This window comes from Triplophysa rosa, linkage group LG3 (assembly GCF_024868665.1).
Source record: "Triplophysa rosa linkage group LG3, Trosa_1v2, whole genome shotgun sequence".
Taxonomy (NCBI): domain Eukaryota; kingdom Metazoa; phylum Chordata; class Actinopteri; order Cypriniformes; family Nemacheilidae; genus Triplophysa; species Triplophysa rosa.
Window position 1 is genome coordinate 3,972,282 of NC_079892.1, and position 24,856 is coordinate 3,997,137.

Consider the following 24,856-nt stretch of genomic DNA (forward strand, 5'->3'; position numbering starts at 1 on the left):
GGTATTCTTCTTATTAATACGTCCATTACAGATTTGTCTAATATGTGTACACAGCCTCGCTGACAAGCAATGTCAACAGAAACCTGACGCACTAAAGCAGTTTTGGTTTATCTCGTCTCTGTTCTCTTCCCTCCCTTTGCCAACAGTGTGCCCTGTTTCATAAGGATGCGCCAGGGCATTTTCTGAAGAACAGCTGTTTCTTCAAGACAGTCAACAATATTTGAGTCAGCAGTGCCACTATAAACGTGCAGACATTGTGTTACCTGGCATGCACGTCTAAACCTGATGTTTGCCTTTGGAGGGGCTCCTGAACAACTGGATAGCTTGAAGATTGTTTGATGGCTTGGGCAGCTCACTTAATATCACTATATTATGATATTTGCTGTTGCTAGAGGAAGAGTTTACAATGGAGCGCCTGAATTGACTTAATGTCTGATGGCATGTCACCCTTCTGCTTGTCTTTCATTGTGACAGGTAATAACTCGATAAATTCAGCATACTGCTGTGTAATGAAAAGGACCAAATTTAGGGTGCGATGTGAGGCGTCAGTCAGAACACACATACAGAAAACAGGAAGATGATTCTTTACTGAACTTTCTGAAGGAAACGGCACATGAACCTACAGTATTACTAAGCAAACTGGTACAGAGAAAGAGAAATAGCACAAAACTAATGTGATATGCATAATAGATCCAGTTGAACTTAAAACACCATGTTTTTAATTGGCATGTATCAAGATAATACCATATCTTCAGATATGTGTTATAATAATAGGCTACCTTTGTATTGTATAGACCAGTGGTTCTAAACTGGGGGCCATGGCCCCCTGGGGGGCCCCAAGATGGATCCAGGGGGGCCACAGATTTTGTGGCATTTTATGAAATATAGAAATTTATCATAGATTTTATGCAATCAAACATCAGAAAAATGACACCACCAACCAAAAGAATTGAGGTTCCAGCATTGTATAACTGAATGTTTTTGGTTTAATTAAAATTCTAAGTTTAAGATTATACGTCTTTATATGGGGGGCCGCAAAGCGATGCACTTAACACAAAGGGGGCCTTACAACGAAAAAGTTTGAGAACCACTGGTTATAGACGGTTTCAGCGGCAACAACATAAACATTGCCCAAACTTAACTTCCAGACCTCCGCAAAGAGTTGAGTAGTTTTAATGTTATTTAATACAATTAATACATACAATAACATATGAATATAAATTACTATTAATATATATATTAAATACAAAAAATACAGTCTATAAAGAGCCATGGTACCACCGCATTACAGTTCATACTGTTAATACTGTAGGGGGAAAGGATATAAGATATTAAATGCCTTATACTGTCATTTAGGATCAACAAACAGCAAAAATGAAGCAAACTAATACTCCAGTATTTCTGACCCCTGCAGCTGGTACTGTATACTATAAGTTGTGTTAAATAAAGTATGCCTGTTTTGAAATTTCTATTTAAAATAAATGACGTTTAGGAACAATTTTTGACCATATTTGAACTCTGACTCATAAAATGACTGTTGGAAGATAAGCGTGTGTCTTGGGTTACTTTATCAGATATCTTACATCAGGTATCTTTCAATATTAAATGTTTATCGAATTATGCCTCACATTAGTGAAAAGCGTGACACTTATTACATCACGTGCATTTCCGGAACATAACATTTTTACACTCAGCTTTAGTGGAACAAAATAAGAAACAAATAAATACAATTATTTGAAAAATCTCCTTTTAGCTAGACAAAAATATCTAGGTAAAGAAACACCCATAAACATTTTTCTCCAGGATATGAGTGCTGGCAGATGGTTAATGATCAGTTTGTCCTTTCTTGAAACAGGTGGCATTCAGAACCTTAAGACACACCTGTGTACCTGTGATGATGCTTAATGTCAGATTACCTCAATCACAGGAAGGACGTTTAAACTTCACACGCACAATAAAATGCACACAAACGTCATTACAGCCCTAAATTACATTGTCCTGAAATCTAACAGTGAAAGGGAAATCACATTCAAAATATGAGTCCTGATAAATGTGATTCTGTAAATATTTCTTTCATCACCTTTCATCAACAAAACATTTATAACCACATCGTTTCCTTAAAAAATAAAAAGGTTTGCACTTTGACGTTTAAGCACCGTAAAGACCAACAGTTTCTCAAATATGCTGGTAAATATTTCATTACCCATGTTTATTTATCAGATTTCAGCATTAAAATAATGTTTTTATCAATACTACAATTACACAAGAAGTAAATGAATATTTACACCCTGCCATTAATGCAGTTTTAATGTTATGAATGTTAAAGAATGTACAGCATCTCATCTGTCTCATTGTTTAAAGAGGTCCCATAATCACCACCCACACAAACACAGACGCTGGACTTTCATTTTCATTATATGCGGTACAGAGGACTATCAGACCCTCCCTGCAGGGTGGGAGGCAAAAGACATATCTGAGAAAAAGTATAAAAGGAGGTCCGAACAGAAAATCAAGCACCACTGGAGCTTCAACAGACCTCTCTTACCTCCAACCATGGATTGGAGAACATCTGCACTCTGCACACTGCTGCTGGTGCTCACCTGTAGCATCCAGGTTAATGCAAAGAGGGGTAAGAGTCAATAACCTCCTGTTTGAAATGATTTCTTTAAAATGTTTTTATTATTATAATTAGTGCTTGATCAAATCTGTGCAAGTATTGTAAGTGTGGATATAGTTTATCTTGGAATGGTCAAAAGAGGGAACTCTTAAAAGCATTATAATGCACTAAACTGCACGTGTTAAAAATTAAATGACATGATTCCAATCAAAGGGAAAGTGGTTTTACAGCTTGTTTGTTTAACTTTCTTCATTATTTTCACATTAAGAAAAAACGAACCACTTCAAAGTTTTCATGCTCAAGATGGTTCTGTAAAAATTAAATTAAAATGAGAATGTCAAAACAAACATTATGCGTAGTACAGACACTTTTAACCCAAATGACTTACAATGCTTTTAAGATGGAAATTTCTATTGGTATGTGTAATCCCTGGGAAACAAATTCATTTTTATGGCACTGCTACAGTAATAACATTTACCAGTTGAAGTGATAGTTCACTTCATGAAAATTCTGTCATCATTTACTGTCATCTGTCATCATTTACACAAAACAAGATATTTTGAAGAAAATTGGTCACCGAACAGCACTGGCCCCCATTCACTTCGACACAAAACCAATGCAAGTGAATGGGGGCCAGTTAACAACATTCTTCCAAATATCTTCTTTTGTGTTCTGTGGAAGAAACAAGTCATACAGGTTTGAAATGACAAGAGGGCAAGTAAACGATGACAGCATTTTTATCACTTTTAGCTTTAGCATCAGGAACAGACACTACAAATTAATTTTTTTACCATATCAAATGCCATAATCACTTTTATCATTGGCATACAGAAGAAAACAGGAACTATCTTACAGTAAATGACGGTTGCAAGGTTGTAGTTACAACACAGATAAAAACTGAATCTGATAATATCAGCTCCATTGATGACTTGCTTTAAACGTTACCAAATGTTGGAAACAAGTGAATTGACTTCCCTTTATCATGGCTTTGAAATGTGGACATCAGGTGTAATGATGCCCCAAAAACCTTTTTTTAAACTTTATTTGATTTAAAACATGATTTTAAAGAAGTACATATTCCCAACTCTTCAACTTAAGAAGGTCTTAACAGTGTCTATGTGATTTATGTTGTATTAATGTCTTTCCTTTACTGTGGATAGCAATTTATATTCAATAATATTTCAATCAAAACTGCAAATTCAGTCTCAGCGTGGCATGTGCAATTCAGCTTAAATTCCAATTTATGAATTTAAAAATTATGAATTTGACTTTAACAAATGGAAAATATGTACAGTATACATGTATTAAAAATAAATCTTCAGTTTTTTCTAACATATGTTATATTAAAGAAGTAATATTTATTCTACTTGTTGTTTTTCTCCAGTCTATGCTAGTAACCATGTGAACAACATCTGTAGCATGTGGGGTAACTTCCACTTCAAGACATTTGATGGAGACACTTACCAGTTTAAAGGCACGTGTGAATATAACCTGGTGTCTGACTGTCAGAGCCTCATTCATCAGTTCTCAGTTCACGTGAAGAGAACACAAGACCCCGATGTGTCAAAGATCAGCAGAGTGTCGGTTACCATCAATGACATCGCTGTCGTGATGACCGAGGACCTGGTGATGGTCAATGAAGAAAAGTAAGAGAGTTGAAGTGTGGCTTATTTATACATGTCAAAAGCAAAAGTCAAATTGTCTGATGTTTATTTTTTCTCTCATTCAGAGTAACACTACCCGTCCACATCGCAGGGATCCTTGTCGAAGAGAATTCGATTTACACCAAACTCTATTCCAAACTGGGCATCAGTGTCATGTGGAACAGAGAGGATGCTGTCATGGTAACGTTATACTGCAGCTTATCTTTGGCTCATATGATAATAACAAAGCCTTAAAGGGAAAGTTCACCCAAAAATGAAAATTCTGACATGATTTTCTTATCAATGTTGCTGTATCACTTTAGCTTGCGCCAGAGGAAACTGGTGGCAAACCTTTCAAAATCTTTTTCTCTTAATGTCAATGTGTCACTGCATGGGCGTGGATGAATAGACAATGATTTTGCATATTGTGCAAGAAACTTGACATTGAAAAACAAATCTTGCTTCATAAGAAAAAAGAAAAAAAAGCTATGGTTGTTCTTTGCACACGTTTGATGATGTCCTAAAATAGTGCCATGTATTCTTTGATGTACTCCGGAGTATCGTGTAAATACCATAGTACTTGGTATGATAATGTCATGGTACTCAAGAATTACCATCACTGTACCATGGTATGACCTGTTCCCAAAAGCATGGTTGGGCTATTGCAAACCAAATTGAATGTCTCTTTCGCTAACCAAGATCTACATCTATTATTACCTAAAACTGCAGTTTCTTTATTGTGTGATATTGTTTTAGGTGGAGCTGGACTCCAAATATTTCAATCGCACTTGTGGACTATGTGGTGATTTTAATGGCATTCCCATCTATAATGAATTCATCCAATCAGGCGAGTATATCTGCTACTATCATGTTTTCCATCACAAAGTACTTTTCCTTTCTTGTGAGAATGGATTTTCTAAAAGATCAAACATTTTGATCAGAGTACTCATCTGTGTCTTGTCTTATTTAATACAGGGCGAAGGGTCGGCTACGCCGAGTTTGGGAATATGCACAGAGTTCCCAACCCGAACCATCATTGCGAAGACCCTTTTGAAGATGATGAAACGGATATACAGCAAAATGTGGTGGACTCATGTGAAAAACATGTAGGTCACAACAACACGCATTGAAACATGCAAGTTGTTACAGCTCCGATCCTAGAGCAGTATCACAAAGTTCCAATATTGTTACTGATTTGCACCTTAAAAGGCTAAAGGTTGTAGTGTCTGTGTCTTTACAGCGGGCAATTTGTGCAGGCATTTTTGAAGATGGAGACTGGTCTTCTTGTAGTTGGGTTCTGAGCCCTGAGCCATATATCAGGGCCTGCGTGAGTGACACATGTCAGCGTCGGCCTGGAGAAACAGACGCTACATCACTCTGCTCGACTCTATCTGAATACTCACGTCAGTGCTCGCACGCCGGGGGAACTCCGCCCACCTGGAGAACAGACAACTTCTGCCGTAAGACATCACATCCACAGCCGTGCTGCAAATCATATGTGGACTCTTCCTATAAGAAGAAAAAACATAAAATCTTCATTGTTTTACCTAGTCAGCAGACATTATTATAGTCAGTTTTTTAAGAGGTGAATTGTATTTCTCTGTAGCTGTGAAATGTCCCTACAATATGGTTCATTCTGAAAGTGGCTCGCCCTGTATGGACACATGCTCACACAAAGACACAAACACACTGTGTGAGGAACACAAGGTCGATGGCTGCTTCTGCCCTCCAGGTCAGCATCAAATCATAAATCTGTTAAATGCTAGCGACAAATGTGCAGTAGTTTTTAATGCATGTGATTGATTTTTGAATAAACAACCAATATAAGAAGTCATGAAGAATGATGAATATGATATCATAGGAACTGTGCTTGATGATATCTCGTACACGGGCTGTATCCCTCCGGAACAGTGCCAGTGTAAACATGACCGCATCTACAATGCAGGAGAGATCCTTCGTGAAGATGGGGAAGAATGGTAATACAACAGATTTTGCTGTTTTACTATGTCAAATATCTGTTTATGTCAATTCCACACCATTCAGTCATGACCATTTATTATTCATTATAAAAATGTAACTAAAAAGACCCCAGGCACTCCATCCACATTCCAAAACTCTGTATATATTTGATTATCTATGTTAAAGCTGGTTGTGTGCTGTGTCTGTTTGTAATTACGTTGCGTGAATCAGTGAGTGTTGGGGTGGAAACTGGATTTGTACGAGTCTGCCGAGCCCTGGTCTGTGCGCAGTAGAGGAAGGATCTCACTTCATCACCTACGACGGGAAAGAATTCACTTTCCACGGAGACTGCAACTACGTGCTTTCTAAAGTAACATCATTAAATCATTAACGAGTCTTTTTAATATCAGTTTAAACCGATATGTTGAGTTCTTATTAATAAGCAACACCAATTCCATCTCTGTTTCTGTAGGACTGTGAGGGGTCAAAGTTCATCATTTTGGGGCAGATTGTTCCTTGTTATAATCATGAAACCGACACCTGCTTGAAATCGATAGTGCTGCTGCTTAACAACGACAAGAAAAATGTGTGTACACCACAACAACGATCAGCAAATCTTATATAATTATAGATTTACGGTTTGGATTCTGTAAAAAAATAAGTACAGTAGTTAGATTTACATACACAAATATAAACTAACAATAACACTCAATGTTTCATTCTCAGCCTCTGATTATTAAAGCTGACGGCACGGTACAACACAATGCTGAAGTTTCTCTTCCATACAGCACCGGTGAGTGAGAAAATCTCAGCTATGAATTCACTAAACAACTGTATACATTTCCAAACAATATTTCAGAGCAAAAGCTTATCCGCTAACTGCCCAGAATGCCGTTAAACTGGCATTACCTACAGAAAGCAGACTTGTGACTCTTTTTCTCGCAGTCGACTTCACCGTCTTCAGGCCGTCGTCGTTTCACGTCATGTTTCAGAGCGCGGTCGGTCTGCAGGTCCAGGTTCAGCTGGTTCCTCTCATGCAGGTGTACATCACTGTGGACCAAAGCTTTCAGGGGAAGACTTGTGGTGAGAACTCTGCTCTTAAAAACACAAAACAAATAATATTGTAAGCCAGTCAGTGATAGCATTCTATGTTTTTTCCCTTTTAACCTCCATCATTTCTGTGTTTGTGAAGGCCTCTGTGGAAATTTTAACAAAGTGCTGTCTGATGACCTGAAGACCCCTCAGGGTATAGTGGAGGGTACAGCGATTTCTTTCGCGAACACCTGGAAGGCCCAGTCCAACTGTCCCGACCGTCCCAAGAGAATGGACGACCCCTGTTCCTACAGCACTGACAGCGGTGAGAATGTCTTTGCACAACATTTACAATATCGACCAGTGAAAAGTTTGACTACACCTGATCAAAATGTTTAGAAATGACCCCAGATTTAAACTGGGTCTATGTTGTAGTATTTTACCTCTGTATTCATTAACTTGTCATCTAATGCTTTATTTCTAACACCATGTCTTTAGAACATTTTGCTGAGCACTGGTGTTCAAAGATGAAGGACAAAGAGAGCCTGTTTGCCAAATGTCACGCCTCTGTCAATCCAGACAGCTACTACAAAGTATGATCTGAAACCAAATGACATGCAGCTTTATCTTAACCTTTGACATTTGTTTATGCAAAATGTAGGTTCAGCTTGGTTCCAACAACTTTTCTTCTAATCCCAAACTTTTAGAGATGCAAATACTCCAGCTGTACTTGTGAGAAGAGTGAAGACTGTCTTTGTGCGGTGTTCTCCTCGTACGCCCGGGCCTGCGCGGCTAAAGGAATATTTCTCCAAGGCTGGAGACAAATAGTGTGCGGTAAGACTGCTGCTCTGGAACAGTGGCTCTGGAATATTTGCGTGCCGTTTATATGATTTACATTATATTATTTATAGTATGTGATTTGGTTCAGATGGTTATTGTGGTGAGGTTTCCGATATAGATTATGTGCTAACACATCTCTTTCAATCTGATCCCACAGATAAATACACAGAGAATTGTCCCGTCTCGCAAAACTACTCCTATCAGCTGCAGAGCTGTCAGCACACCTGTCTGTCTCTCAGCTCGGAGCGTCAGGGATGCAGCGTTGACTTTGTGCCCGTAGACGGATGTGCCTGTCCAGATGGACTCTACCAGGACGAGGCGGGACACTGTGTTCCTATGGAAAAATGTCCATGCTACCACAATGGATTGAAAGTCAAACCTGGCAGGTCTATCAGCATTAAGGATGAACACTGGTATGTGGTAAATGATACTAAGATTTGCTACTTTATACACTCTACAAAGCTATGGAAATCTAAACCAATCTGTCGTTGTTTTTCTGTTCAGTGTTTGCATGAACGGAAAGTTTCAATGTCGGTCCTGGAAAGCTCGTGTTCTGGGTATGAAGAAATCCTTTTTGGCTACTGCAAAGGCTAAATGGGGTGTTACTGAATATGGGTTACCAACAAATATTAAGCAAATTTGACTTGGACACAATTACTAACAACTGGCTAACTAAAGTTTTGATGATCTTACTAACAATAATCAACCACAGAGGCTAAACTGATAGTTTTTGATATATCTTGCAGGTTGCCCACCTCCAAAGGTTTTCTTCAACTGCAGTACAGCAGGCCAAAATGAACATGGACTGGAGTGTTCGCAGACTTGTTTGCAACAGGAAGTCGATTGTGTAAGTCCATATCTTTCTTCTTCCTTCCACAGATTTTGCTTGAATATATTGTTAATGTTCTTTCTCTCCCTCTGCCCAGTTCTCGCTGGACTGTCAATCTGGGTGCCAGTGTCCTACAGGTCTCCTGGATGATAGCAGAGGAAACTGTGTTAAGCCTCACGACTGCCCGTGTCCACACGATGGACATTCTTATGCAGCAGGAGCTGAGATAACCAGGGACTGCAATAAATGGTGAGAAAACAACAGCCTTTTTCATGACTAATAATCTCTTATACATTATACTGTATGACCACTGTAATCTATTTACAGCACTTGTCAAGGGGGAACATGGAAATGTACAGAACATAAATGTCCAGGTGTCTGCACTATATATGGAAGCGGACATTATCAAACTTTTGATCAACAAAGATTCGGCTTTAGGGGAGACTGCAGTTATATAGCTGTGCAGGTGTGTACTCAGGCATGACACAACAATGTTTAAATAAACCACTTAAATTAGCAGACAGTAGGTGACAATGCATGCTTGTTGATGTGTATTAAGTAATACTTTTATGTTTTAAAGGACAAGTGTGGCAATAAGACCGGACATTTTAGCATTGTGACTGAGAATATTCCTTGTGGTACAACAGGAACCACATGTTCAAAAGCTGTTGATGTCATTTTGGGGGTAAGTCTGGAAATGAATATATGCAATTTGGTTTTACATTTAGCAGAATATGAAATGCAATACAATACCAATCTAACTACTAATCTTTAAATAATTCAAGTTTTCAAAGGGTCATTAAGCAGTCTTGTAACATTAATGTAAAGTACGTTTTTTGTTAAGCATCTCAAACTTACACACATCCTTACATACACAGAGGACTAGACTGGATCTTTCTGATGGCAAAGTAACAGCCACTGATACTGGAACTGGTCCACTGATCAAATACAAAGAGAGAAAGGTTGGTATGTACCTTGTTATTGATGCTGAAAATGGACTGACAGTTTTGTGGGACCGCATAACCACCATCCGCATCATTCTGCAACCCCGGCATATGGTGAGTTAAATTAAAGCAGAATATAAACAAACAATATTAGCTTGCGGTTGGAAAACAACTGAAATCGGGGAGAAAAACTTGAGTTGATGTGTTTTCACAGGGAAATGTTTGTGGCCTTTGTGGAAATTTTAATGGAAACGGCAAAGATGACTTCACCACTCAAGGCAATCTGCCAACTACTAATATAATAGAGTTTGTGGACAGCTGGAAAGCATCAAGCAACTGCCCCGATTCAGAACCAGACTTTGACCCGTGCCTGTTGACCCCCAACCGACACACCTGGGCCAAAATACAATGTAGCATCATAAAGGAAGTTACTTTCAAGGACTGTCATAGTAAGGTACAGTTCTACAAAGCATCTCAGTCCCATATCTGGAGGGATTATTTACCCAGAAAAATGTTTCATTTTGTGTTATATTGGTCATATTGTGTAATATATTGGTTTGGATGAGTAAATAAGGACTATAGCCGTAACCTACTATTCCTCAAAAAAATGTAACATAAAAATCCCTCAGAAGATTCCTTAAAGAGTGAAAACATCTGTTCACACAGGTGGATCCAACCCCATATTATGAGAATTGTGTGAAGGACTCGTGTGCGTGTGACACAGGTGGAGACTGTGAGTGCTTCTGCACAGCTGTGGCGGCTTACACTCAAGCCTGCAATGAAGCAGGTGTTTGTGTGGTCTGGAGAACACCTGAGATCTGCCGTAAGCATCTGTCTAGCACACAATTCATGTTAAGCCAGTCAGTTAAGCAAGAAAAACATGTTTATGCACTTAATTTACTTGTTGTGCTCATATTTTGTGAATGTTTTCTTTGTTAGCTGTATACTGTGACTACTACAATGATCCAGGTTACTGCACATGGCATTACAGTCCCTGCCATACGCCCTGCTACAAAACCTGTCTTAATCCTGAGGGTATCTGCAATAACACTTTACCCAACCTGGAAGGTAAGTTATCTCTAAGTAAAGACCAGTTGACTTTTTAAAGTTTTAAGTGTACAAGAAGATATAGACTGCACCTTATAATTATTCTCTCACAAATCTCTTTACGATTTAAAACTTACAAATGTTCATGAAGCTACAAATATCTGACATAAGTACAACATTTTAAGATAACATATATATTGTGCAGGGTGTTATCCAGAATGTCCAGAGGACAAGCCTATTTTTGATGAAGAAAGTCAGATGTGTGTGGAGGATTGTCTTATTTCAACAACAACCCCCAAACCAACCACTGTTTCCACATCTTCACCTACACCAACAACAACCACTACAACAACAGGAACAACACCTGAAAGTACCACAACGACCACAATTACAGAACCAACAACAATAGAATCTACCACATCATCACAAACGCCCAAACCACCCATCGTTTCCACATCTTCACCTACACCACCAACAACTACTACAACAACAGGAACAACGCCTGGAAGTACAACTACAATTACTGAATCTACAACACCTATTTTATCAACAACCACCTCATCAGCAACTACATCACCATGTATTATATGTGAGTGGTCTGACTGGTTTAATGTATATAATCCTGAACAAGACGAGAATGACTTTGAGACATATGAAAATATTAATAAAAATGAACAACAGATCTGCGAACAGCCAGTGGATATTGAATGTAGGGGTGTGGCGGAACCTAACATGAGCTTTGAAGAATATATAAGTCATACAAAGCAAGTTGTCCAGTGCAATGTTTCATATGGACTAGAATGTGAGAAAATAAAACAAAATAATCGTCCCTACAAATGTTTTGACTATGAAATACGGGTTCTTTGTTGTTTTCCCTGTTCTACAACGTCACCCACCACAACACAGACCTCTACATTTAGCACAACGCAAACACCGTATGGGCCAACCACATCCATTACATCAGTAGAATCTACAACATCATCACAAACGCCCAAACCACCCACTGTTTCCACATCTTCACCTACACCAACAACAACTACTACAACAACAACAACAGGAACACCCCTTGGAAGTACTACAACAACTACAATTACAGAATCAACAACAGAAGAATCTACTACATCATCACAAACTCCCAAAACACCGACTGTTTCCACATCTTCACCAACACCAACAAAAATAATAACCACAACAGGAACACCCCTTGGAAGTACTACAACAACTACAATTACAGAATCAACAACAGAAGAATCTACTACATCATCACAAACACCCAAAACACCCACTGTTTCCACATCTTCACCAACACCAACAAAAATAATAACCACAACAGGAACACCCCTTGGAAGTACTTCAACAGCGACAGTGACTGAATCAACAACCAAAACAGAAATTACACCATCAGTGTCAACTATGAGCAGCTCAACCTTTTGGACACCCATTACTGGTCCTGAAAAAACAACACTCTCTCCCACTCCAACGGGGGCAATGATTACATACACAAATACAACACCTTTGACAACTTCATCCACAGCCACCAGTCCTAGCACTACACCCTGTTTTTGTGTATTTAATGGAAAGCAGTATAAGCCGGGTTAGTATATTAAACAATCTAAATCCCTGTCAGTTTGCTTGAGGAAGGTTAACATTTATTTTACAATTTTCCATAGCTATTGTGTTTTTGGTTTAATACTTGTATTTTTTTGTAGGAGATGTAATATTCGATCATTTGGATATTGGCTCGGGGATCTGTCTAACCATGATCTGCTCTGACATCTGTGAAATTCAGAATACAACAAACTCATGCTATGACTGTCCAGAATGGGACAAAAATGTACCATTTAACATACTTCATGACTAAATCATTTAAGCATGTGACAACTCTAAATGACTTTTTTTAACTGTCCTTCATGCTATTTTAAAATAACAACATTGAACAGAATGCAATCAATGAGCTTACCTAATTCTAGAATCTTCTTTATTACCAGACCAACGAGACTTTCATCCTGTGTAACTGCACCATGGCGAGGTGCATCGAGGACAACATCATTGAGATTGTCCCATTTGAATGTCCTCCACTCCAAAACATCACATGTGCTAACAGAAAGGACCCAGTCCTGGTATATGATGAACACTACTGCTGTCAGCATTACGCCTGTGACTGTGAGCAACTCTTTTAGTCCCACATAAGCCTGAAAAACGTAATCATTATTGAAGGAACCGTTTGATAACATTTACTAAAGGAAATAAACTTGGCTTTTTAGCATCTGCTGATTTCTAATAACATAACATGCACAATTCAAACCTCTTATTTTTTATATAACCCTTCTCATCTCAGGCTTTTGTGAAGGGTGGGGTGACCCTCACTACATCACATTTGATGGAAAGTTCTACAGCTATCAAGGAAACTGCACTTATATATTAATGGAAGAAATACGGCCTCATTTTCACCTAAAGATCTACATTGATAACGTCTATTGTGACCCTATTGAGCATGTTTCCTGTCCCAGATCAATTATTGTATCTTACAACGGGCTAGTCATTACACTTACAAATCACAATTTAATAGGAGGTGCAGATCTAGAGGTGAGACTTTCTATTTTGTTTTGTGTAGAATTAATGTAGATTTTGTAAATATCTTTATAGCTAAAAATTAATTGGTTTCTCTACAAGGTTTCAAAGGGCGATGAAAAGCTTGCACTGCCTTTTACCCAAAATGGAGTGAGAGTGGTAAGCTCAGGCTTGGATTTGTTCCTGGAGATTCCACAGCTGGGCGTCATCGTAACATTTGGAGCCACCGGCTTCAGCATCAACCTGCCATTCCAGCATTTTGGAAACAACACACAAGGCCACTGCGGTGAGTTGGCAAAAAAAAAAGTATATAAAAATATAAAAGTTTACGGAGCTTACCCTTGTCAAGTTGCTTGGCATGCTCAAGTTGCGTTGACAATGCTACCTGTTGTTCCAGTCATTGTAAACCCTTTTCAATTAAATACAATTACTTATTTTTGCTTTGTCACTATATTGGCTTAGACAAGGAAGCTAAACGGAATATAACAGACAAGAGTTACTTTACTAAGGTTCATATTTCAGCATCACTAAATGAGCATTTTCAGAATGCATTAAATATAAGAGGTGTAGCCATTTGACAGGAATTCAAATACAGATTGCTGTGAACATAATGGGCTATTCTTAAATTACTTCGTAATGATCTACTGTATACATCGTGTTGTATACTATTTGCATTTTGTCAGCAGAGAAGAATTGCCTATTTGAAAAATTCACACTTTAACACTTTCATGTTTCAACCCTTTCCCACACATACGCTAAAGTGTTTATTTTTAGGCAGCTGCTAATTGCACTAAGTGTAAATAGCAATATATGTTATTTATACTAAGTGAAAATAGCGACAGATGCTACAAGATCAGCAGATTCTGTAGCCATCTTTAAGAATCGCCTGAAAATACATCTCTTCCGTTAGCACCTGACCGATCAGTTCTGACTTCTATCTCTTTTCTACTCTTTCTATAAAAAATACCTTAGCTCTGTATACTGTGGTAGGCTATATGAGACCAGTTTTATTGCACTTATGCTTTTTGTTGTCCTTATGTTGTTCCAATTGCTTCCATTGTTTACCTCAAATAGCTGTATTTTCTTTGGATGAAGTAGAAATAGTAGTTAGATGCTATTTACTTATAAATAGTGGCAGATAACTTTACTATTTGCACCTCTGTAATGTTGTGCATTAAACATTATGCAATAATAACAGTGTAAATCATTATATTTAAACAAATTATTAAAATGATGGCAACTTATTGAGATATTAAAGCCCTACACCTACCCCTAAACCTTACCCTAAACCTAAACTTTATTTCTGGTTAGTGTAAATAGCATATCGCTAAGAAACGCTGCTATGTAAACAGAACCTACTACTATTTAGTGTAAATAGCATCTGTCGCTATTTTCACTTAGTTTTTTTACAGCATCTATTGATATTTACACTCAGTGCAAATAGTCGCTGCCCTATTTTTATTAGGTTTAATCAACTAAATTATTCCACATAACTCTCTAAGGAACATGCAACAACAACAGGGCTGATGACTGCATGCTTCCTGGAGGAATCTTGGTGGACGACTGTGCAGTCATGGCAGATTACTGGCCGGCTAATGGTATAAATGGCGAAATATGCCCTCCACCAACTGCGTTACCTACAGTCGGAACAGGCCCCAAACCCACTGCTAAGCCATGCCAGGCTCTCCCAGACTGTTACCTCCTGAAGAGCGAGTGAGCTGATGTGTTTTTACAGTGAACTCAGCATACTTTGTGTGACATGCTTCAAAAGTCATTTGTGCTGTCGTCCATTCTTCATTTTCCTCAGGTTGTTCGAAGAGTGCCACCCCCATTTGTCACCAGATAACTTCTTTTTGGGCTGTGAATATGACAGCTGTCACATGAGTAACCCGGCCGTGGTGTGTACGAGTTTGCAGTCCTATGCAAGGGCTTGCTCTCTGCTTGGCGTCTGCATATACTGGAGAAACTACACCAGCCTCTGCAGTGAGTAATAACAACGACTGCCAAACTCATCTTTTGTGAGCACATTCCTCCTCCTGTGTAAAGACAAAAAAGTACAATAATGAATTAGATAATTTGCCCCCGCTTAAAAAAAACTGCTTCTGAAACTCCCGCATCAGACGATTACTGCGCTCTGAGAAGAGGGGGCGGGACACACTGTTTCAACTGTCTGTCAATCCAAATCTCACTAGCCAAATGGAGTAAACCGCTGTTAAACCCCGCCCATACTAGCAGAGCGTAAACAAAACATCTGGCTGCGCATTCATAAATTAAAACCATTCTTTGCGAAAAGAACACTTAGGTTAGAAAATAAAGCGATGCATTTCAAAACTATGATAGAGTTTTTGAGTGTTTTTCTTTTTTTCATTAGCCTACATGTTTATAGTTTCTTAGAATTTTGTGTTCAGCTTCATTATCACAAATCTTATCAAATATGTTTTTTGAGTGTAGTAATTTGTTTTACGTCATTATATTTCTTTGATCTTAATTCTTCATGGTCTCGAACCTTCAGACAGCAATGTAAGCTATAAATGAAGTGTTGCATTTACCTTCTCTTCCTCAGACATTGAATGTCCAGCAGATAAAATCTTCAAGCCATGTGGTCCAGCTGAACCCCCAACCTGTGAAGACCAGTATGTCCTTTTATCTGCAGTTATTTTCAAGTCATTTTGACAACTCTGTAAAAGATAATATGCCAGACACAATCTGTACATGCAGATAGGGGGCAGCATTTCTGCACAGTGTGCTTAAAGCCTTTTATGCAAATGTTTATTATGATAACATCACTTTGGTGTGGATGTACTGTAACAAACTGTTCAAATTTCAGACTTGGACAGAGGAGTCTTGCAATGCCCACCGAGGGCTGCTTTTGCCCAGATGGCATGTTGCTCTTCAACAAAGAGTCTGGAGTCTGTGTGGACAAATGCGGTGAGAAGCCAATGAATCAAGTGTGCATGTGTGTGTGTGAGTGAGAGAGAGAGAGAGAGAGATGAAAACCTCCATCTGTCAGCATCATGTCAACATACTTTTTCATTCTCCTATAGGATGCCTGGATGCTTCTGGAACACCGCGTGAGGTGCGTCAGTGTTTAAAATAAATATTTCAGCAATTCGCATATTAATATTGTACTTACTATACTATCCGAGTACATTTTGTGTTCATTCATTCAATGTGCATGAAATACAATTGAAAAAAAAATGCATATTTGCCCCCAAAATATTTTTTGTCTTCTAGAGTTTCACACTGTGGATAATACAAACACTGCTAAACTAACATTGCAAAGCATCATTAATGAATTTAGTTAGATAAACAAGGGTGTTGCCTTTAAAGAAAGGCAACTCGCAAGGTTTCAGGACAGAGCTTTAGTATTACTACTGCTAATACAATAGTACATTTAAAGAACAATTAGATTACCAACCAAGACTTCTAATTGACCCCTCTTGGTTTTTTTTTGTGGCAGTTTGGTGAGGTTTTCGAGTACAACTGTGAGGAGTGCGTCTGCGATAAAGCCAGCAAATCTGTCATCTGTAAGCGCAGACAGTGTCCTGATTTTATCCCTGAGAGCTGCACAAAGCCCGGCTTTGTGTTGGTCAACGTCACCAATCCCTCAGACCCATGCTGCACCAAACAAGTTTGCCGTAAGATATATTTATTTTAAAAATGTAATTCACATTAGGATTGCAGCCTCCTTCTCATGTCTGATCCCGCCCTGTTTCATGATGTAGATTGTGATGTCTCTGTGTGCCCACCTTTGGATAAAAAGTGTAGCGTTGGATATTCTCCAGAACTGGAGGTGCCTGAGGGAGAATGCTGTCCGGAAATCAAATGCGGTATCGCTGTTTGTCCTACACACTTGTGTTCTTACTATAATTTAGTTGATCACAGATGATCACACGATTTGTGTGTTTCTTTAATGTGTTTGTTGCATCTACAGTGGCCAAAAAAGTATGCGTCTACGATAAACAAGAGTACGAGGTAAAATGACTCTAATATTGAATTTATTCTAAATAAAGAATTTTGAATCTGAAGCATTAAAAATAATTCACTTTCAATCTAATACGGTTTGTCAAAGATGAACGTTACACATTTCTCTCCCCTCCCAGCCTGGTAGCATCATCCCTGTTGTTAACTGTCAGGAATGCACTTGTACATGGGACGTGGATCCTGGAACACAACTGTACAAGATCAGCTGCAGAATGGTGATGTGCAATGAAGACTGTGCTCCTGTGAGTTGAGTCGCAGCTTCTTATTGGCTGTTCTCATTCAGCTGAGTTTCTGATTGGCTCATCATAGGGCTGAGTGTAAATCTGGTGTTTTTCTTTACGCGTGTCATTTAGGGTTACGGATATCAAGAGGCTGAAAGCGACAAAGACTGCTGTGGGAAATGTGTGCAAACTCACTGTATCATCAATGTCAACGGCACTCAACATATACTGAAGGTGAGGTCAAAGGTCACTTCATCTCTGGTCACCTTGACCGCTGACAAGTAAGGAAAGGTGTAGATGAATATCTGGGCTGAATGCAATCCAAAGGCACGGTTTACCTGAAAACAAAATAGTGTATAATATATATCATGATATTATAATGATATACATTTATTTCAAACCCACCCATATCAAGATCCTGGGCACAAAATCTTCAATACCCTTTTACATTTAGCCCAATTACAACATTGCTCGTTCTGCTCACAGGAGGGAGATGTTTTGCCCACTACAGACCAGAGTTGTGACAGAGTCACCTGCACTAAAGTGAACGGACAGTTCATCACTGATAACTACAGAATCCAGTGTCCTCCCTTCAACATCTCCAACTGCCAGCCCGTATGTCCTTCAAACACACACACATGCACATTTAAATGAACTCAAACGTTAAATATGATCATATGATTCGATCACATACATACAACATTCTGTTTGTATGATTTGCAGGGTACAGTCCAGATGATGGCTGATGGCTGCTGCCACGTTTGTGAGTATTTTAAAAACAAAATGGCTAATTCAGAACACGTTTAATAACTTGAATTTAAATACACTTGCACAGATGAACTTTCACCTTTGGCTTTGTGTGTTTATGATGTGTTAATGTCCTTCCTGTTGATTTGACCTTAAGTCTTGATTGATGAGTCTGGATTTTTGTGTCTGTGTTTGTAGGTGTGGACAAGATTAAGGGCTGTCAAGTACAGACTGTTCAAGATCACATAAATCACAACCACTGTCAGTCCGAGAGAATAATGGAGCTGACCTTCTGTGGCGGAGATTGTGCCAGTTACAGCAGGTGAGTTTACACACACGCCTTGTGTACACAGTTTGTGCCGTATTTGTTTTTGATAATGTTTTGACATTTTCTTAACATTTCATAATATAAACAAAGTGCCTCATAAAATGTTATTTTTGCTTTTTTAATTAAACTTTGTTTAAACTGGACAAATAATAGGGCACTTGGTATTTTCTCAAAAACTATATTTACATCATAATGTCATTATTATTACCGGTGTCCTCGTAAATCATATACAAATTCAATGATGCAGTGTATTATATTCATTTCTTTCTCTCTCACATACACAGGTACACTGAACCCGGGTTGTCCGCCTGTAGCTGTTGCCAGGCAACCCACACAAGTAATCGTACAGTGCCTCTTAGTTGTTTAAATGGAGACATAATAACCTACACGTACGTCCACGTCGAGCAGTGCGCCTGTAGGAAAACGAACTGTCACGGCACTGGACTCAGTCAGCACACCCTTGAAAGCATCCAGAAACGTAGCATTAAACTTCCTTGAGTATCTGATGACTCTAGAGGTTACCAAGCCAATGTCTCAAAAAAACTGTTTGAAACTTGTAATCTGAAATTAATTTAAATTGCATTGCTGTATGTTCATTATTTTTTCATTTCAAGAGCTTTTAATACTTGCTAAATTGATCTTTTGAGAAATGTGTACTCTTCTGCTTGTGTATGAAATTAAAAGCAATGAAAAGGCAACTTGGAATTTGATTTTTTTTTTCAATGTGTGATTAGAATAAATATTCATTCAGTATATGTTATTTAGCAAGATTTTTATCAAACAAAAGCCCCATGCCTGGTTTGTCCCACTACACCACTTTATGTTTGCTGGTAGACAAAGGAGCATCCTTTAAAAGCTAATTTTAAATAACAGTCCAGAAGTACTTTCTGTTTAAGCCTACACAAATGTTAAAACAAATTACACTGAACTATAAACAAACATTATTTAAAGGTGCAATGTGTGAGATTGAGGAGGCTCTATTGACAGAAGTGCAATATAATATACAGAACTATAGCTTCAGAGGTGTATAAAGAGCTTACATAATGAAGCGTTATGTTTTTATTACCGTAGAATGAGCTATTTCTATCTAGCCTACATACACTGCGGGTCCCCTTACTGTACATGGAATTCTTCATGCATGTTGTTGCAACAGAAGCGCTAAACGGACAAACATCTCAGGTTACTTGGCTGTAACCCTGTTCCCTGAAAAAGCGGGAACGAGATGCTGTGTTTCAAAGCTATGGGAGAACAGTCTTTGTTCGACCGGTTGTGAAGCACGTGTGTCAAACATGCCAAAATTTTTTGGCTTTAAATAACCTCGGCAGGTGACGTGGCTAATTACATCAGCACCTGCAGGTTATAAATACGCATAATGCGGACGCGTCTTCAAGTACCAACTTTGTCTGAAAGGACGTCCGGGCATGCCTACAGTGCAGCATTGAGGCGCAGCATCTCGTTCCCGCTTTTTCAGGGAACAGGGTTACAGCTAAGTAACCGAGACGTTCCCTATCAAAAGCTACACTCGATGCTGCGTTTCAAACGCTATGGGAATGAGAATACCAACGCCGCCACACTGGAAGTGTCTGGACCCCCCAAGGTTGTGTGGTGTGTGTGCACAATCCGAGAGGAGGCCTCAGATATGACTCTGGGATGTAGACTCCAGGACACGTGCGCCAGGAGTAGCATGGACATCCAGACTATAAAATCTGACAAATGTGTGCGGAGAAGACCAGCCCGCCGCATCACACACTTGCTGCAAGGGGACACCTCTTGCTAAGGCCATAGAAGATGAAACCCCCCTTGTTGAATGAGCTCTGACTCCTAGAGGTGAAGCTTGACCGCGCGCCTCACAGGCCAGAGCAATAGCATCCCTCACCCAATGTGACATTGTTTGCTTGGTGGCAGCCTCCCCTTGGTTGCGGCTCCCATAGCACACGTACTGGACACAGTAGGTGTAATCGTTCCTGCTCCGACGTCGTGAACGGCGGAGGGCAGAAGGCCTCAAGAACAACTAGATGCAAGGTGGAGAACGGAACTTTAGGCAGATAACTCGGGTGAGGATGCAGAATAGCTTTGACCATCCCAGGGGCAAAAATTAAATAGGACGGTGAGGTCGAGAGCGCCTGTAAATCTCTGATTCTCTTAAGAGAGGTGATTGCCATTAGAAAAACCATTTTAAAGGTCAGAAGCCTGACATGCGCTGACTCCATAGGTTCGAAAGGGGCGCTAACCAGACCCTCGAGCACTATCACTAAGTCCCATGAAGGGACTGTCTGTCTAGAAGGAGGCATCAGCCGCCTCGCTCCACGAATAAAGCGGGCGACTAAAGGGTGTTTTCCCACAGAAACCCCATCAATCAGGGCGTGGCAGGCCGAAATGGCGGCCACATAAACCCTGAGAGTACCGGGGCTTGTCCCCGAGGACAGTTTCACCTGCAAAAACTCCAACACTGAAACAATCTGGCAGTGAATTGGGTCTGCATGGTGTGCCATGCACCATCTGTCAAAAACGCTCCATCTAAGGGCGTAGCTGCTTCTAGTAGAGGGAGCCCTAGCACTTAGAATAGTCTCTACTACATCAGACGGAAGCCCAGCACCTCTCAGCTGGTGCCCTTCAGGGGCCAGGCATGGAGGTTCCAGAGCTCGGTACAGGGATGAAACACTGTCCCCTGCGACAAAAGATCTCTCCTGACTGGTCTCGTGCCAACGATGGTCGAATAAATTGACGTCGATGGCACGAACACACGGGAGGAAGGAGGTCTCTGCCACGACAGAGATAACTCTACGTGGAGATCCTCGAAAAAGGGGAGGGCCCGAGTTTTGGGCTCGTCCCCTCGGCCACCCGACAGTTATCTGTCATCTAGCTTTGAGCATTTGGGTGTCTCTTGTTCCTGCGGCCAGTCAAGCTTGAGACGGTCGACCGCATTTGTCACCGCCCCGAGAAGCTTGGACAGGAAGTGCCAGGACACGCTTCGGAAGCGGACGCGAGGACGTCGCGCCTCAGCGAACGCACAGGAGAAACGGCTTCCGTCTCCCGTGCCTTGACTAAATCAAACCGCAAACCCCAGGACGAGGGAGAGGCGGCTCGGTCTTTCTTAAAAAAAGAAAGACGAGCACGGAGAACCCGGATGCCGAGCATATAACAGAGTTCGCACTCTCCCTCCAGCCCCAGGGTAGCATGTTCAGCACCCAAACACTCAAAGCAGAATTCATGTCGATCCAGATCGGAGAGGAGCCTCTCACAAGGAGGAACGCATCTCCTCTCTGAACCAGACATGACTTATATCAGTAACCTTTTCAAATATAAGATAAGGCTAAATCACAGTGCTTATAAACTTTAAGTCTATATATTCTAACTCTGAACTACTTCAATATTTCGCAAGTAATACACACACATTCAACTCAACTCAACTTTATTTATATAGCGCTTTTACAATTTTCATTGTTACAAAGCAGCTGCACATGAGACATATTGACTATAAGCAAAATAATTAAAGTTGTACCTGCAAAAACAAGAAAAGGTTGAAAACACAGAAGACAGACACACCCACATACAAAACACTCCACACACACAATATGCACACGTACTAACACACGTAGACATAGAGACACACACACACACACGGATGCGCACGCACACACACACACACACACACACACACACACACACACACACACACCACACACACACACACGTACGTACACGGACAAGTACGCACACACGCTCAGTGAGAGCACACATTTAGGATAAAGGAGAGAGAAGCACAGGTCAAATATAACAGACTATAAATTCCTATATGCAATATTAATTAAGTAAAACTTTAAAATTCTAAAGCAGCCCCCCCGGTCAGGCAGATAGTGCAAAAACAGTATGCAAACGGTGGCGAGGAACCCAAAACTCTAATCGAGAAAAAAAACCTCAGGAGAACCCAGGCCCAACCAGGGGATTCCAGTTCCCCTCTGGCAAAAGCTGCTGCCTCTGCACAAGCTCCAGAGAACTTGCACAACAAGGCTAAATAAAATAAATAAACTTAATAATAAAATAAATTATAGTTTAAGATTATCATTAATAATCTAATAGCATTTGAAGTTTTGTGGTGAAGACATGTCAAGAGACCGCGTCCTTCTTTATCCAGCTCTATCATCTCAGCTCTTGTCAGGTCCCCACTTCCCATTCTCCGCTCTACCATCAGGTCAGGCCATGAACTGCATCCTGCTCGCTGTGGTAACCTTGGAACAATGAGACAAGACTGGCTGAGAGTAGAGTACTGTTCTGTACTCTTTGATGCAACAAGTACATCAGTTGTGTTTTTGGTTCCGGTTGATCTAACTAATGCAGCCTAAACCCTCAGAAGATTTATATTATGGAAGAGTAGTGTATGCAAGATTAAAAAGATGCGTCTTTAGTCTAGATTTAAACTGACAGAGTGTGTCTGCCTCCCGGACAGTGCAGGGAAGACTATTCCAAAGTTTAGGCGCTAGATAGGAAAAGGATCTACCACCTGCACTTGATTTTGAAATTCTAGGTATTACCAACTGACAGGACGCCTGAGAGCGTAATGCACGTGAAGGACTGTAATACAAAAGGAGTTCATTCAAGTACTGAGGAGCTAAACCATGTAGGGCTTTATAGGTAATAAGCAAGATTTTAAAGTTAACGCGATGCTTTATAGGTAACCAGTGCAAGGTTGACAGAACCGGGCTAATATGTTCATACTTTTTTGTACGTGTAAGAACTCGAGCTGCCGCGTTTTGGACCAATTGGAGTTTTTGTAATAAGCCTGCAGGGCAACCACCTAACAGTGCATTACAGTAGTCTAGTCTTGATGTCATGAATGCATGAATTAACTTCTCTGCATCTGACATTGACAGCATATGACGTAGTTTAGATATATTCTTAAGATGGAAAAACGCAATTTTACAGGTGTTGGCGACGTGGCTCTCAAATTCAACACACATTCAACACAAAGCGGTCCTTGAAGACAAAGAAACCTGAAGACGCGTCCGCGTCATGCGTATTTATAACCTGCAGGTGCTGGTGTAATTAGCCACGTCACCTGGCGAGGTTATTTAAAGCCCAAAATTTTTGCCATGTATACTTTGTCCGAGTACATTTTGTGTTCATTCATTCAATGTGCATGAAATACAATTGAAAAAAAAATGCATATTTGCCCCCAAAATATTTTTTGTCTTCTAGAGTTTCACACTGTGGATAATACAAACACTGCTAAACTAACATTGCAAAGCATCATTAATGAATTTAGTTAGATAAACAAGGGTGTTGCCTTGAAAGAAAGGCAACTCGCAAGGTTTCAGGACAGAGCTTTAGTATTACTACTGCTAATACAATAGTACATTTAAAGAACAATTAGATTACCAACCAAGACTTCTAATTGACCCCTCTTGGTTTTTTTTTGTGGCAGTTTGGTGAGGTTTTCGAGTACAACTGTGAGGAGTGCGTCTGTGATAAAGCCAGCAAATCTGTCATCTGTAAGCGCAGACAGTGTCCTGATTTTATCCCCGAGAGCTGCACGCAGCCCAGCTTTGTGTTGGTCAACGTCACCAATCCCTCAGACCCATGCTGCACCAAACAAGTTTGCCGTAAGATACATTTATTTTAAAAATGTAATTCACATTAGGATTGCAGCCTCCTTCTCATGTCTGATCCCGCCCTGTTTCATGATGTAGATTGTGATGTCTCTGTGTGCCCACCTTTGGATAAAAAGTGTAGCGTTGGATATTCTCCAGAACTGGAGGTGCCTGAGGGAAAATGCTGTCCGGAAATCAAATGCGGTATCGCTGTTTGTCCTAAACACTTGCCTATATTGTTGCAAACTGTACTGTATTTCATCACAGATGGTGTGTGTACCATTTCATACCATTTCATACTGTTTGTTGTTTTTACTGCATCCACAGTGCCCAAAAAAGTATGTGTCTTCGACAACAAAGAGTATGAGATAATCTGGCTTTAATAACCTAAATAGAGATTTTTTATTAAGTCATTAAAATAATTCACTTTAAATGTAATTACGTTTGTAGACCCAAAAAAAGCATTATTACACATTTCTCTCTCCTCCCAGCCTGGTAGCGCCATC

General features: G+C 39.9%; 1 protein-coding gene across 1 annotated transcript; it reads left to right on the plus strand.

Annotated features, from left to right (window-relative positions):
- Positions 1 to 1,261: 1,261 nt before the first annotated feature.
- LOC130552278 (mucin-2-like) lies at positions 1,262 to 19,424 on the plus strand. The gene is given in 43 exon segments (XM_057330495.1): positions 1,262 to 2,629; positions 4,002 to 4,263; positions 4,347 to 4,461; positions 5,017 to 5,107; positions 5,236 to 5,366; positions 5,501 to 5,720; positions 5,867 to 5,992; positions 6,122 to 6,236; positions 6,451 to 6,589; positions 6,692 to 6,805; positions 6,946 to 7,012; positions 7,165 to 7,302; positions 7,412 to 7,576; positions 7,750 to 7,844; positions 7,959 to 8,085; positions 8,249 to 8,504; positions 8,596 to 8,724; positions 8,999 to 9,169; positions 9,248 to 9,386; positions 9,501 to 9,605; positions 9,799 to 9,978; positions 10,079 to 10,318; positions 10,531 to 10,793; positions 10,796 to 10,932; positions 11,117 to 12,505; positions 12,621 to 12,745; positions 12,900 to 13,074; positions 13,250 to 13,497; positions 13,585 to 13,768; positions 14,985 to 15,195; positions 15,290 to 15,465; positions 16,046 to 16,115; positions 16,310 to 16,410; positions 16,527 to 16,558; positions 16,943 to 17,120; positions 17,208 to 17,312; positions 17,417 to 17,457; positions 17,586 to 17,708; positions 17,820 to 17,921; positions 18,174 to 18,302; positions 18,411 to 18,450; positions 18,633 to 18,756; positions 19,047 to 19,424. Coding segments are annotated over 43 exon segments (7,368 nt in total). The 5' UTR covers positions 1,262 to 2,553; the 3' UTR covers positions 19,261 to 19,424.
- Positions 19,425 to 24,856: the final 5,432 nt, after the last annotated feature.